We start from the raw sequence: 15,159 nt of genomic DNA, 5'->3' as shown, positions 1-15,159 counted from the left end.
GGACCCGATGGACCCACTGCGTGGGAGGGGGCAACTGACTTCTTCACGTTGTCCTCTATCCCCATGTGTGCACAAATGAATAAATACAGCCAAAAGTCTCTTTTAAAAGAATGGAAACAGGGCTGGGGATTTAGCTCAGTGGTAGAGCGCTTACCTAGGAAGCGCAAGGCCCTGGGTTCGGTCCCCAGCTCCGGGAAAAAAAAAAAAAAAAAAAAAAAGAATGGAAACACTCGAGACCCCATATGAACAACAGTGTCAAGCAACCAGAGCTTCCAGGGACTAAGCCATTACCCAAAGACTATACATGGACTGACCCTGGACTCTGACCTCATAGGTAGCAATGAATATCCTAGTAAGAGCACCAGTGGAAGGGGAAGCCCTGGGTCCTGCTAAGACTGAACCCCCAGTGAACTAGACTGTTGGGGGAGGGCGGCAATGGGGGGGGGAGGATGGAGAGGGGAACACCCATAAAGAAGGGGAGGGTGAGGAGTTAGGGGGATGTTGGCCCATAAACCGGGAAAGGGAATAACACTCAAAATGTAAATAAAAAATACTCAAGTTAATTAAAAAAAAAAAAAGAAAAAAGAATGGAACCAAACACAGAAGTATTTTGGAGGAGGGGCTTCGGGTGTAAGCCCTGGATTCTGATGTCCAAGGCGGGGTGCCAGCCAGTGTCCAGCTCTGAGAGAGAGGTACTGCCTGCCTTCTGCTTTTCTTTCCCCCTGGCTTCCAGCTGACTAGGTAGGTCCATCCCATTTTTGAGGACAGTCTTCCCTACCTAGGACACAAAGCCTCACCTGACATTCAGTAATGCTGTCCTTGGACCTCCATGTATTCCTGAACCCAGCCAAGTCTGCATGTGAGATTAATCATCACAAAGGCACAAGTTAGGGATGCTAGGAATGAGGGGGTGGGGCATTTGTATTGCTCCTAAATGTACTAAATAGGTCATAAAAGACTACAAAATGTCCATGCCTGTGTTCGAACACGTGAATTCTTAGAAAACATGAACACTAACTTAAAAAAATCTGAACAGTTCAACACTTCTGAAATTGTAAACACTCCTTAAATTTGTAATTTAAGACATTGGAAAAAATTGAGCAGCAGTGTCGTACACAAGCGTATGACTGGAAACTCCCTGTGAGGGAAAAATGCCGGGAATGTTTCCCAGTGTGTTGTCGTCAGATGACACTGGAACAGACACATCAGGGAAAAGGAGTGAAAGCCAGCTTCATTCAAGCTTAAAATCCTTAATAGTTTTGCAAACCAAACGTAGCGATGTATGCAATATTGTGACTGGGCAGGGCTGCCTCTAAGCGCACGAGGTTTGCTAACTCACTGTATAATGCTGCGTGTGTCAGAGTCTGAGAAGGAGAAACATCGACCCTCTGTGGCTGGTCGAGCCCTGGGCTTAACCGGGGTGTAAGTGGTGACTGTGGTACTGGGGAGGCTGGGTGGAGACGGGTGAGTTTGGTTTGCCAGGTCTGCAGTGAAGAGTAAGCTGAAAAGGTTTGTAGATGTTTGTAACAAAGTGGCATGGCCTCACCTCCATACATAAACAGTTTTCAAAACACCTGCTGCAAGGGACCGGACTCCCCAAACAGCACGTTCTCTCTCATTTTAGATTAGTGAATCATACGGAATTTTGCAGATGAGTGGTTGCCTGGGACATGGGAGGAGACAGAGGTGACAGGTGAAAGGGAGATTCGAGGGTGACGGGCATATGAACTTGACACGCAGTGACAGTTTCAGTGTGCTAACTCAGGGGAATCTGCACACTTCAGTCTGTTGTCTGTCAGTCGTAGGACAAAGTTCTTACGTCTGGAGTGAAGGCGCTTGCTGTGAGCGGTGAGAAAGTTAGCAGCACACACATATTTTTCCAGAGGAGCTGTAAGAGCCAGGGTGCAGTGGCTTCACTCTGGTTTAGTCTGGAGGACTAACAGGAGATACTGTTGGGAATGCTTTTTTTTTTTTAAAGACATAGAAGTCTGAAACTGTGGAAGAAATGTAGGATCCTGACAGAAATCTTTTGATGTTTCATGCCAGAACTGGTTGCTAAAGATAAAGCCCCCTAATAGCATTTTCCCTCACACCTGGGTTGTGTTTTCTCTAGCTGTGAGGCAGCCAGTGGCAACAGTCCTACAACTAACACGGACAAACCTCATGGTGCAAATGAAAGGTTCCCTTTCCAGAAGCATCGTACTTTGCTCATCAGTGGCAGGAGAGAACCTGACAGGAGGAACCAGCCTTCAGGCCTGAGAGTGAAGGGTGGGAAATGCTCACAGGAAATCCACATGCTGCTGATGGTAGGAACAAGCCGAGTGGAGGCGATCCCTGGTCAGCTCTCTTGAGACCCTGGGCTACTTCTCAGGCCCTGGAACCCCTGCTTTACATCAGATCCTGTCTGGTTTTGGCAGGATCACAGGAAAACCATTCACTGTGTTGCTAAGGCCCTACCTTCCCCTGAAATTTTCTGACATAAGATGGCTGTTTCTAGGATGGGCGTTCTGAACAAACAATTCTGTAAGACGACGTAGGGGCACTGCCACTGAGAATGCCCCTTATGTGAGCTTTGGTAACTGCCAGAGCAGTAATGGCTTGAAAAATGTTGCTTTCCGCTCCGTTAGAAAGACTCTGCCTTCTGAACACCAGGTTAGTGAGGCCTGTAACTGACCATGCGTGAATCTTCTCAGCTTGGACCAAGAAGCCTGGAGCCCAACTCTGGATCCACCTGAGATACTGAAGGACTTCCTGGTTAGGCAACATACTGTCTTTGATGTCCCACCTTCTCACTTCCTGATTTATTCATTTATTTTGTCACTTTGAATACATTTCTTGTGAAATTGTTTAAAATCCTTCTTACAGCTAAATGGGAGATGTACTCTTATACATGTGCGATTCTATTAGATTCACAGATGCTTGAGAAATTTAAATTATGTTTCTGTGTGGGTTTGTACACAAGTGCACTGCCTCCAGTAGCCAAATGAGGTTGTTAGGTCCCCTGTGGCTGAAGTTACAGGTGGTTATAAGCAAGCCAAAATGAGTGCTAGGAACTGAACTTGAGTCCCCAGTGAACAGTGCCTGCTCTGACTGCTGAGTAACCTCTCTAGTCCCCACTCCTGTTAAAGTTTTCTCCTTTAGCTTCAATGCATATGGAAATGGACTTTCCTGTGGATACAACCAGAGGCAGAATTAGAATAACTGTGGGTTTCCAGCCCTGGATCTGCTTAAAGTTCACGGGGGCCTTTAGCAAAAATTCTTAACTTCTTTCATCTAGTTTCTTCCCCTGTACGTGACAGCTCATAGGACTGACTACTGTAAAGACCAGAGGCGTTCTCTACTAAGGACTACAGATTTACTTAAAGGCATCCGCTAGGTTAATATTTGTTAGTCCCCGCTGGCAGATCCTGGAAGTGACTCTTTGATTTCTGTCACCTGAGTGCCAGGTGCAATGGTATCCCTGCAATCCATACCTGCAACTCTACTATTCATAAGGTTGAGGGGCAGGAACATGAGCTAGAGGCCAGCTTGGATACACAGTGAAATACTGTTTCCAAAACCAATTATGACTAGAAATAGCTTGTGTCCCCCTGCATGCCTGAGCTCGTGTGGGCACATATGCTAAGTTGGTCCTGAGGAGGCCCAAATGCAACAGTGGAGAGAGCTCTCTCAGCCTTCACAAGGATTCTGAGACTCAAACTCAGGTCGCCAGGTTTGTGTAGCAAATGTCTGTACTCACTGACTTTCTTAAAGTATCTTTCAATTAAGCTTATATATATATATATATATTTTTTTTTTTCCCTCCCCGGGGCTGGGGACCAAACCCAGGACCTTGCGCTTCCTAGTCAAGTGCTCTACCACTGAGCCAAATCCCCAACCCCGTTACCCTGGCTTTTACCTGAACTTTCCTTAGTTGTCCCTGCCTGCTAAAAAGCAACCATTTCCTACGACTCACATCAAACCCGTTTTCCCACTGTCTAAATCGTAACCAATCTTGTTCTCAAAACTACTCTGGTTGTTTTAAAAACATATTATTGTGTGAGGGCTTGGGGGCCACAGCACACATGAGGAGGTGTTGAGAGTTCAGTCTTGTGGACGCAGTCTCCTCTGGGCTTCAGGGGCCAGGGTGCCAGCTCCCTATCCCAAGGCTTTTAAAACTCCTATTCTAACATTTGATGTATAATCTGTTTTCTCTTTAGATCTTATAAACCTTTTGGCTTAATTTGTTCCAGTTTTGTGTCTTTCTTGTTGCATCCATACTGGTGGGTTCTAAGCTTGCAACTTGTAGGTTCATCAGGTAGTTGGTAAACATGGGGTCTTTGAACTTCCTCATTAAGAATTCTGAGACCCGGGGTTGGGGATTTAGTTCAGTGGGAGAGCGCTTGCCTAGCAAGCACAAGGCCCTGGGTTCGGTCCCCAGCTCAGAAAAAAAGAAAAAAAAAAAAGAATTCTGAGACCCTACACTACTTCTGGCTTACTGGAGTAAATACTCATTCTGCTCTTTGATGATTTTATTTTTACGTTTTGAGAAGAGGTCTCACTTAAGCCTGGAACTTACCATGTAGACTTTACATTACACTTTCCGACCTTGCAGTCTCAGTCTCCCAAGCTTTGGGATTAGAGGTGTGTCACACACCCTGCTGGATTCTTAACATGGCTTCAGGCTGTGCCGCTGTGAATCAATCACAAGCTGGAGCCAAAAGGCACAACAGCAAGTCATACAAGAAGATGCACCAGAAACGGTAAACTTTGAGGCTTAAATGGAGCCTTTAAGGGGAGTTATTGAAGTCGGCCTGTTTCCAGGAGCTTCTCTGTGTCAGGTATCCTTCCCAGGTCTTTCATCACTCCAAAGACCGGATGCTTAAAAAAAGTCCGGAGTAGGAGGCTGTGCTGGGACACTTTCCCTACACAGAGGTAGGCTCGAAATCAAGTGAACGTAGGCGAACGTAGGACAAGCAAACCACGTCAGGACCCTTCCATTTCCTGGGGAGTTGGGGGTGAGAGGGTTGGTTGTCCTGACCGGCGTTCGAGGTCCGGGATGGAGCGCCGGGAAGCCGCGGAGAAACATTGCAAACCAAGCCCAGGCCCAGGGCCTGCAGGCCAGCGGATCGCCGAGCTAGGTGACGCCGCCGCCTGTCGGGCCGCGCATGCGCATAACGGCGCCCCCGCCCCCACTGCCCGCTCCCAACGCCCCCGCCGCGGCCCGCGGGCCATGGAACCCGCCGAGGCCGGCGCGGTCCGAGCGCTGCTGCCCGCGCGTCCGGGCGCCGTCGCCCTGTGAGCCCGGCGGGCTGGGTCCGGCCGCCGCCGCAGCCCGCCCGCCCGCCCGCCGGTGCCGCGCGTGCGCGCCCGCCGAGGGAGAGCGCGAGTGAGGGGTGGGCCGCCGCGACGATGCCGCGGGGCCGCCCCCCGAAGCCCCGGGACGGCGCGGCGCGCGGCGAGTCCGGTAAGGCCCGCGGCGGCCGCCTAGTCCCCGGATGGGCGCGGGGTGCGCCGGGAGCGGCGCGGAGGGCGGGCGGCGGCGACTGGCCGGGCGGGCGCAGCGAGGGCGGACGGATACGGGCGCCGCGGCCGGGCCCCTCCGCGCTGGGCCTACTTTCCCGGCCGTGGCGGCGCGGGGGCGGCGGCGCGGGCGGCGGCGGCGCGGGCGGCGGCTTCCTCCTCCTCCTCCTCCTGCAGAGTTCCTGTTTGCTCCCTTCCTGAGCCCCTCGCTCCAGGCTTCCAGAGTCCCAGTGCCTCGAATCTCCTCGCCGCCCTCCAGAGTCCTGATCCTTCAGCCTTTTCTAGTCCCCCGCCCTCCATGTCGCCCGCTCTGCGTCGTCGTCCCCTTAAGTCCCCTCCCTCCATGTCTTTCTGTTCCTTCCGCCTGCCCCCTGCCCGCCTCGGTCGTTCTAGGCACAGGCCCCAGGGAGTGCCCGCTCTTCCGGTGTATCCCGGGTTCCTACCGCGGGGGGACCCCGATCCAGCAGGGACCGAGGCCTCAGGGGGCCGCGGGGAGTGCGCACAGTAGGCTCTTCTGCGCACAGTAGGCCTCAGGAGGCATTTCTCCCTTTTATTTATGCTAGCGGGCTGAATTCGTTTGAGCTAACTCGTGTCTGTTTCTCCCGGAAAGAGAAGTGCACAGTTTTACAGCAGGCAGTGAGATGGGGAAAATGTCACCCACACCGTCGCCTCCCCTCAGCCTGGCGCTTAGTGGGGGCCCCTCCTCCAGCGCTAGGAGGAGGAAACATGCATCCATTGCCACAGCGTTCTTTTGAGATGGGATGGGGGTCATCGGGTTGAGAGGCACGGAGCTCAGCTGTACGTGCCAGGGTTTAGTCCCAGTCTTGGGGTAATACTTGCCCCGGAGTCCCCGCGTTTGTGGCCCCGAAGCAACCCTGGGTGGTTTGTGCAGGCAAGCTGGCTGGGAAAGAACCCTGTCTGGGCGTTGGGAAGGCGGTGCCCGTCTGGGACGCAATGGAAGGTGAATCGCCCAACTTCTATTATGTTTATGTAGCAGGTTGCTGCTTAGTGACTCAGGGTTTGAGTCCCTGTCCTTGGGGATGGGTGCACTGATGTTCAAGAGCTGCGATCAAGGAGTCCAGGTGCAGGCACCCATGGTCAGATCTGGCCTGGACTTACAAAGGACTATGTTAAGTTGGTCCTTTGGGAGGGAGGAATGAGGAACTGGCATCAGTGCAAGCTTCGGAGCAGGACACCCAAACCAGAAGTTACTAAAGTACTGCTCTTCACAAAGTCCACAGGCGTGTCGATTAGAGCGATATGAACACTCGAACTACAGCAAGCGATTTCACACATCTTACACTTACTGTTGTTTCACGGTTTGCTTGGAGCAAGGGTGGCCATGTGGTAGTGGGAGCAGGTATGAAGATCTGTGATTGAGAATGACTGCTCAGAATAGTCGTGGATGGCTGGTTCCTCATTGCTTTGGCCTTGACTGTGTTTTCGTGGTGTGTGTGTGTGTGTGTGTGTGTTTATGATGTTTGCTTTTGTTGAGATGTTTTATGCCAGTAATAGGGTAGGGTTCAGTATGAAGAAGGCTTAGAGAGAAAGAATGTCTTAGTACAATTTCTATTGAGCAGGCTGAGAATCCATTCCTATCCCAACTCTCTATTTTACAGATGATATCCCAGTCCACAAAAGACCAAATCTAGGAATAATTCTGTTTCCTTTGTTTTCCAAGACACGTCATAACAATCTTTAAGAACTTTTAATTGTATTCTTTCTTTTTTAAATTGTGTGTACTGTTGGCGTATTAGCTACTGCGTCCTCCTGCTCGATAGCCAATCTGTGGCCTCTCAGATCCAGGTTTGCAGTCCCTCACACCTTTCCAGAGTGCCCACAGCTGAAGAGGTAGAGCTCTCTCAGCCCATCACTTCTCCCTGGGATGACTTCTCTAACTATGCTCTAGGGCCACACCCTGAGGAAATTTCAGAGGATGTAAAACACCCTCAGACCTTAGTCTCCCACTTTCTTCATTGTGGCTTTGCTGATGAAGATGGTGCCAATTTTGGCCTTTTGTTTTTGGCTTTGCTTTTTGTCTTTGGCCTTTCCCTTTGTAGAGATCATCTTCCTTTACTCTGTACCTCAAGTGTTGTAGTTTCTTCAGAGCTTTCTCTCCCTGACCTGTTTGAAGGTAGTTCACCGAAGTGGTTCTCAAGTTGTGGTGTTTGGGACCCTGAGGGCTCCTTGAGGCATTTTTAGAAGTATGGATGATAAATATTTTATAGTGTCAGGAGTACTTGGCTTTTTCACTTGGCTAACACTTGTGTGAAAGCCGTTGTGGGTATAACTGCAGCCAACTTAGCATGTACTGTTCTGGTGGTGTACCAGATCTCTGTGACTGGTGGGTCACCACATCCCAGCCAAACGCTTGACAGCAGGGAAGATTCAGAGGCAGGTATGAGAACCCAGCTGTTAAGTCATGACTTAAGAGCTTTGTGACCATGGTGGTACATACCTTTAATCCTAGCAGTTGGGTGGGAGAGAGTGGTGGGTTTCTGAATTACAGATCACTCCCAGACACACAGTCAGATTCTGTCTCAAAAAAGGAAAAAAAAAAGATTTGTAAGTAATTTGGTTAAAATATGTTTTTATAAAGATGTATCATGTTAATGTGCAACAAACGGATTCAAAAGAAATTAGATTTATGTTTGTGAGTGCTTTGCCTGCATGAATGTGTGTGCATCACATGCAAGACTACTCTAAAGAGGGTGTGGAATTACTTGGCGCTGGAGTTAAGGATGGTTGTGAGCCACAGAGTGGATGCTGGGAACCACATCCAGGTCCTCTACAAAAACAACAAGCACCCCTAACCACTGAGCCATCTCCACTCACCTGTTTTTATTTTGATTAATTAGTTAATTAATGTTGAGAGAGAGTCTGACACTAGGCCGTGATGATCTAGGTCTCACTAGTTTACATGGTCTCAAATTCATGTCAATTCTCTTGGCTTTGCCTCCCAAGTGTTGGGGTTAGGTGTGAACCACCATGTTCAATTTAAAACTTTGCTTAGCTATTAGTAAAGTAGCTGTCTGTATACATTGCAGGCCCTCGATGTCATCATTGACATTTAAAGTCAGTCACCTCCATCTTATAGGGTGATGATTTACCCCAGGTTTAGTCACTACATTAGGATTATTATTTTTTATTTTTTCTCTTCTTTTTTTTCGGAGCTGGGGACCGAACCCAGGGCCTTGCGCTTCCTAGGCAAGCGCTCTACCACTGAGCTAAATCCCCAACCCCTAGGATTATTATTTTTAAATAGTGTCTTGCTGTGTAACCTTGACTGACTGACCTAGAACTCCACATTCTCCTGCCTCAGCATGCACTGTCATTCCCAGCCTACTATGAACTTAAAAGACCACTCTGAGGGGTTTTGTAGTTGAGGGGAACTGAAGTTGCAGAGATGAAGTGATTTGGAAGGTGAATCCACCCAGTACCCTTGGGAGCATGCAGATTTCTATCCTCACTGGAACCTAGAATGTATGTTTTGTGTTCTGCTTGAGAAAAGTGGACTATAAACATGGGTGAGCAGGTTTGTTGCAAACTAGTTGGGAACAGCCATTATGATAGGTAGGCATTGTGCTGGGTACTAGGGACACAAAGCTACATCTGAGATGTGGCCTGTGCTGTCACTCCTCAGGACAGTGACACATGTAAAGATAGGTTGGCTGCCTGAGTTTCCTAGAGAAAACATTGGGAAAACTGAAGTCTAAAAGGGACTGGCAGCAGGGTATGGTCCTCTAATCTCAGCACTTGGATGGTAGAGACAGTAAGGTCTAGGTACAAGACCATATACAAGGTACAAGAGTTCGAGGTCAGTCTGGGCTACTTGAAACCTTATTTCAAAAAGCACAAGGCCAAAAGAAGATGAAGAGGAAGAGGAAGAGGAGGAGAAGTGAAATGTTGACCCACCCGAAACATTCATGAAATAAGATTAGGGTATATAGATAAAGAACTCAGACTTCCTAGGTGTGCTGGAACATGTCTTTAGGCAGAGACAGACAATCTCTAGGTTCTAGGACAGCATAAGGTCTCCAGAGCAAGTTCAAGGCCGGTCAGAGCCACATAGTGAGACTCCTCTTGAGAGAGGGAAGGAGGGAGAAGAGGAAGGAGAAAAGGTTTGCCTCACTTGTAGATGTGTAAGCCAGCGTTGATATAATACCCAGAGCTGTACCCAGTAAGGCTGTGTACTTCAAGACTGGAGTTTCTACCGATTTCCCTACCTACCTGTCTTTATATATATATTGGTTTTTAGGAAGTTCAGGATATTTCCTAGTAATTCCCAGTGTAGCTTACTCCAGACATTGGGGGCTTTAGCTTCTTTCCCTTCTCTTCCTCCTCCTCCATCTTTCTTTATGTTTTAATAGAGATAGGGTGTGTGTGTGTGTGTGTGTGTGTGTGTGTGTGTGTGTGTGTGTCTGTCTGTCTGTCTGTCTGTCTGTCTGTCTCCCTGGCTGTCTGTCTGTCTCCCTGGCTGTCTAGGACTAGTTCTGTAGCTCAGACTCACCTCCGAGATTTGCCTGCTTCTGCTTCCGGCGCTCTGGAGTCAAAGGTGTGCACCACTGCTGCCCGGCTATACTTGGAGCTTTTGGAATTGCTGGGTTTGCCCCCTGACTTGTAGCTCAGCTGTCAGAAGACTTGTTAGATCATGTTCTTTATTCACTTGGGCTTACTGAGGCTTGTTTCATGTTCTTTGCCCCATTTTTGCTAAACAGTCTATGTATGCTCTTATCACAAATACTCAAGCTCAGGAAAGGGTTACTTTCCTCTTACTATTTAAGTCTGGCCATTCTACTGAGTAGTCTTATAATGGTTTTGATTCATCTTTCACTAATGATTAATGGTGTTGAGCATCTGTGTAGGCATTTGCTCCCAACAGAACTCCCTTAAGGAAGAAGGACTTAATTGGAGCGTGGGTTCGGAGGTTCTGGTCTGTTGGTTCTGGCTTGCCTTAGTAAGGCTGAAAATTATGTGCAGGGCTCGATTCAGTGCAGATAGGAAGAAGGGAAAGGAACAGAGAGGGACCTTGGACACCAAGTGACCCCCAGGGACATGTCCTCAGTGACCTACTTCCCAAAGTTTCCAGAACCTCCAACTAGCTGGGGATCAAGCCTTCAGAGCACAAGTGTCTGGGGGATGCTTCATATCTAAGCCACAGTGCTATCTGGGTCTGCATTTGTTGATACTTTATGTCTTTGGAAAATGTTTATTAAATTTGTTCCTCATTTCAAGTTTGGATTTGCCTTTTGAATGTTGAGTTATATGAGTTCTTATTGATTGAATGTTTTTTCCCATCTGTAGCTAGTAGCAAGAAAATTAAAATTTTAGTGATAGTGTTCTTTGACATATAAGAAGTCCAATCTTCTCGTTTTTTTCTCCAATCTCTTAGCTCAGACCTTTATGAGGGCCTATGTAGTGGTCCATGTCTCTAATCTCAGCTCTCAGGAGGCAGAAGCAGGTAGATTTCTATGCATTGGAGACTAGCCTGGGGCTACATTTGTAAGTACCAGGCCAGCTAGAGCCACACAGTGAGATCCTCTTTCAAAACCAACCAAACCCAAATTACAGAAAAACAAAACCCAAACAACAAAAGAAAACAAAGCAAAAACACATTAGAAATACAGTTAGGAAGGTTTTCCCTTAGGGACTTATGGAACTTTATTTCTCTCTGAGATAGGACCTTAGCAGCCTGGAGCACAGAGAGACCTGCCTGCCTCTGCCTGTCCTGAGTGATGGGGCTGGAAGTGTGACACACATTTCCACTCAGCTGATTTTGCCACCATTGCTCAAGCTTTCCTTGCCTCTTGCTGCTCCTGCCTTAGACTTTTGAATGTTGGGATTACAGGCAGAAACCACTCTACGGTTTCTCTTTTAAGAGTTTGAAATTCTTAGTACTTAAATGAGATCTTTGGACTGTGGTATGAGGTACAGATCTGAATTCATTATTTTACATCTAGCCAGCTGCCTTCCTGCCCTGGAACCTTTTATTGGAGACTGGCATTCTTGGTAGGATGTGAAGGTTTATTTCCACACTGTCAGTTCTGTCCCACTAGTCTCTGTCTCCCTTCATGCCAGTTCCACCCTGTTTTGGTGAAGCGCTTACATTGTATACTAGCAGACATTAAGTGTGTAGCCAATAGGATTGTAGCTATTTGTTTTTACATGTGTCATGTTGTCTCCAAATGAGGTGGGGTACATGTCAGACCCAGAAGTATTTAGAGAGTCAGGGTTGTCGTCATTGTCACTGGGTGGTGGTTGTTGTTGCTGCTGCTGCTGTTCCTTCTCTTCCTCCTCCTCCTCCTCCTCCTCCTCCTCCTCCTCCTCCTCCTCCTCCCTCCCCTCCTCCTCCTCCTCTCCTCCCCCTCCTCCTCCTGTTGCTGCTGCTGCTTCCTTTTTCTTTTCTTTTCTAGTATTGTCAAAAGAAGCACCAAATTTTGCAGTATGCTATTGAAACTTTGTTGAAATGCCCTGTTATATTTAGATTACAAGTCTAGAACTCTGCTGTAGCTATTCAGGAGTCTGTAGGCATTTCATATTTTATTTTAATTTAACTTGTAGTTTTGTTCTACTCAGGTAATGTCTATAGATTACCCAAATGCATGTACCTTAGCAGTCAAAATTTGCAGGTAGAAAAAAAGATCTCCCTGTCTTAACAAAGAAATTGCAGATGGTAAAGCAGGTCCTGCACTGTCTTCATGGGCACGATAAAGACTGCACACACAAACACTGCCCACGTGGTACTGAGAGAACCCCAGGGCCAAACCCGTTCCTGGATGGTGTTTGCTGTGAGACTATGAGGGAATTGATATTAATAGGCTCAGGCTTCTTGGTGTTTAAACTTTACTCATGCTCATTATGTTCTGGATTAGTTTCCTGTCGGTTGAATTCATGATTTAGAACATAGTTGTTCACAGAAACTACTTACGCTTCAGACATCTGGATAACTGGCTTGGCTCTGAGTTAATTATATTTAAGGTTAAAAGAGCATAGCTGTCTTAGTCTTACACATTGGCAGAAGGTGGTGCTGAGGAAATCCTGTTTAATCTGCTCTCTTTATTTGGGCAGAAAGTAGGGACTGTGGTCTCATCTGAGCTGACATCTTTTTTTCTTTTTCTTTTTCTTTTTTTTCGGAGCTGAGGACCGAACCCAGGGCCTTGTGCTTGCTAGGCAAGCGTTCTACCACTGAGCTAAATCCCCAACCCCCTGAGCTGACATCTTAAAAGGAGAAGTACTGAGTTGGGGGGAGCCTTGGAGTCAGAAAATTAACCGTTCATGCTGTTGGCAGGTTGGGAAATTTTTGGTAGATGGTACAGTTTCTCTAGGATCTTAGTTTCCTTAGTTCTACAGCAGAGGTGGAGGCTGTGATTCTGTCTCAATCAATCTTTTTTCCTAAGGTAGACCTGAAAGTGTAACGCTGGGATCTAGAAACTAAGGAGGGGAAGAGGCAGGGGGATGGGGTCTGCAGACAGAGACATGACCGTGATCTGTGCTCGCTGTGTGCAGGTCTGGACACACTCAGTGAGGCTGAGGAGTGTAGTTACCATTGTGTGCAGGTCTGACACACTCAGTGAGGCTGAGGAGTACAGTTACCATTGTGTGCAGGTCTGACACACTCAGTGAGGCTGATGAGTATACACACCGTTTGCTGGTAAAGAAAGATGCTAAACCTGAAGAATGCAGTGTCAGCAGGTGGTCCCACCCACCCCAGGCTACATAGCCTCTCCATCTTTGTTGAGATCACTTACCTCTTCTAGAGTCTGTTTGCTTCTCTGACTGTGGGTGGTAGGAGTCTTAAACAATTTTCAATATTAGTTAGTGCAGTAAATTAGGAAATATGGTTCTGTGAGGATAAACCTAAGGATAAATAGAATAAAATTATGCACATTTCCCTTAGCTATTAAAGAATGTATAGGGGCTGGGGTTTTAGCTCAGTGGTAGAGCGCTTGCCTAGGAAGCGCAAGGCCCTGGGTTCGGTCCCCAGCTCCGAAAAAAAGAACCAAAAAAAAAAAATGTATAAAGTTGCAGTGTTTAATTAGTTTTTCTCAAACTTAAATATATTTCTTCTCACGGATCTACAGGGAAATGTTTTTGTTGTCATTTGTTTTGTGTGCCCCACCTCCCCCTACCACCTCTCCTTGGTCACTTCTGAGATGTTGTCTCTGGCTCTGGTCTCCAGTAGGAATGTGAAAGAAGGACTATAAATGTCTAGTGTTCATGGTTACCAGATCTTTAGAGAAGCAGGGCCATCTTGAATCCTCAGAACTTAAACTTAGCCCCATTTCTACTCCTAGGGTTCTAAATTCAGATGTTTTGGGTCAGATTTAATTTTGTTTTTGAGACAAGGCCTCCTGTATCATAGAGTAGTTTCAGATTGTAGTTGAAGATAATCTTGACTGAAATGTGAGTACACTGTCGCTGTCTTCAGACATGCTGGAAGAAGACATCCGATCTCATTACAGATGGTTGTGAGCCACCATGTGGTTGCTGGGAATTCAACTCAGGATCTCTGGTAGAGCAGTCAGTGCTCTTAACCATGGAGCCATTTCTCCAGGCCCAACACAATCTCTTATTTTCTGATAATGGCATACATATATACAATGTATTGTGATCACTTTCACTTCGGGCTGGTCCCTAATATCCCTTTCTACCTTCATGTCCTCTCCGTTTTCTTAATGTAACCCATTGAGTGCAGGCGGTCCACCCCCGGGACGTCACCCCCCGGGACGGCAGCTGATATTTTGTTCAGCCTGCTGAGGTTCTGCAGGTACTGTTGTACTGAGTGAGTTCTCAGATGCAGTGGGTATGAGTGAGCAGGAGATTTGTGCCACAGTGCGCCTCCCCATCCTCTGGCCCTCACAGTCTCTCTGCCTCATCTTCCCTGGGCCTTGGACAGGGATATGGGGGGGCATTGTTGATACAGATGTCTCGCTTCGGGTCAAATACCCAAGAGTAGTTTAGTCTCAGCCTTTGACCAGTTAAGAGTCTCATTGTAAGCTGCTGCCCACAGCAGCCAAGGACCCGTCTGGCTATGGGTGAGTAGTATTTTCATGTCTTTGTATAGACATACAAATATTTAGAGAACAGTTTGACATGTTCGGTTAGCAAAACATGAGTCCTAGCTTCCCCACTAGGGCCTTTGACCTTTGGAACCAGGATTACAGACCAGGCCTCAGTTTTGGTTACGTATGACCTCATGCCATGACTGCATCAGTGGGCACATCTGAAAATCTGATCTCCCAGAATCCATCTCCCAGGAGCCAGGATTACAGTAGTTGTAGTTATACTGTGAACTTACACTGTGCCTGGTTTATATAGTTCTTGGGATTGAACCCAGGACCTTAAGCATGCTAACCAAGCACTCTACCAACTGAACTCCTTCCCACACCCCCAGATTTGAATCAAAATGGCATGTGATTTGTCCTTGTATGGCTCTGGTGAATTACTTACTTATACCCTAATCACAAGACTTGCAGTGTGTATACTTTAAACACTGTAACTATTTAGAACATCTTTGATATTCTTGGCAAATGTATGAGTACCTGTACTATCTTGTCATATTTTTTGATATTTGAAATAAGTTTGAAGTATTGTTCCTATGTGGAAAATCCCTTTGTACAAATAGAATTGACTAAGCAAGGGATTGGAGTCTCTCAC

At 47.3% G+C, this 15,159-nt stretch overlaps 1 protein-coding gene across 11 annotated transcripts in view; it reads left to right on the top strand.

Moving 5' to 3' along the window:
* The first annotated feature begins 5,180 nt into the window (after window positions 1-5,180).
* Zfp236 (zinc finger protein 236) overlaps window positions 5,181-15,159 on the top strand; it is a 94,627-nt gene continuing 84,648 nt past the window's right edge. For 9 of the 11 annotated variants that reach the window (XR_015642124.1, XR_015642122.1, XR_015642128.1 and 6 more), the window contains exon 1: window positions 5,201-5,446. Coding sequence is in view for 5 of the 11 variants with exons in the window: in XM_087592273.1 (XP_087448399.1) it covers window positions 5,392-5,446 (55 nt within the window). In the remaining 6 variants the exon portion in view is untranslated. 11 annotated transcript variants of the gene reach the window in all.

This window comes from Rattus norvegicus, chromosome 18 (genome assembly GCF_021556685.1).
Source record: "Rattus norvegicus strain SHRSP/BbbUtx chromosome 18, alternate assembly SHRSP_T2T, whole genome shotgun sequence".
NCBI classification, from domain to species: domain Eukaryota; kingdom Metazoa; phylum Chordata; class Mammalia; order Rodentia; family Muridae; genus Rattus; species Rattus norvegicus.
Note: the sequence above shows the minus strand (reverse complement) of the source record. Positions and strands in the feature narration are given on the sequence as shown.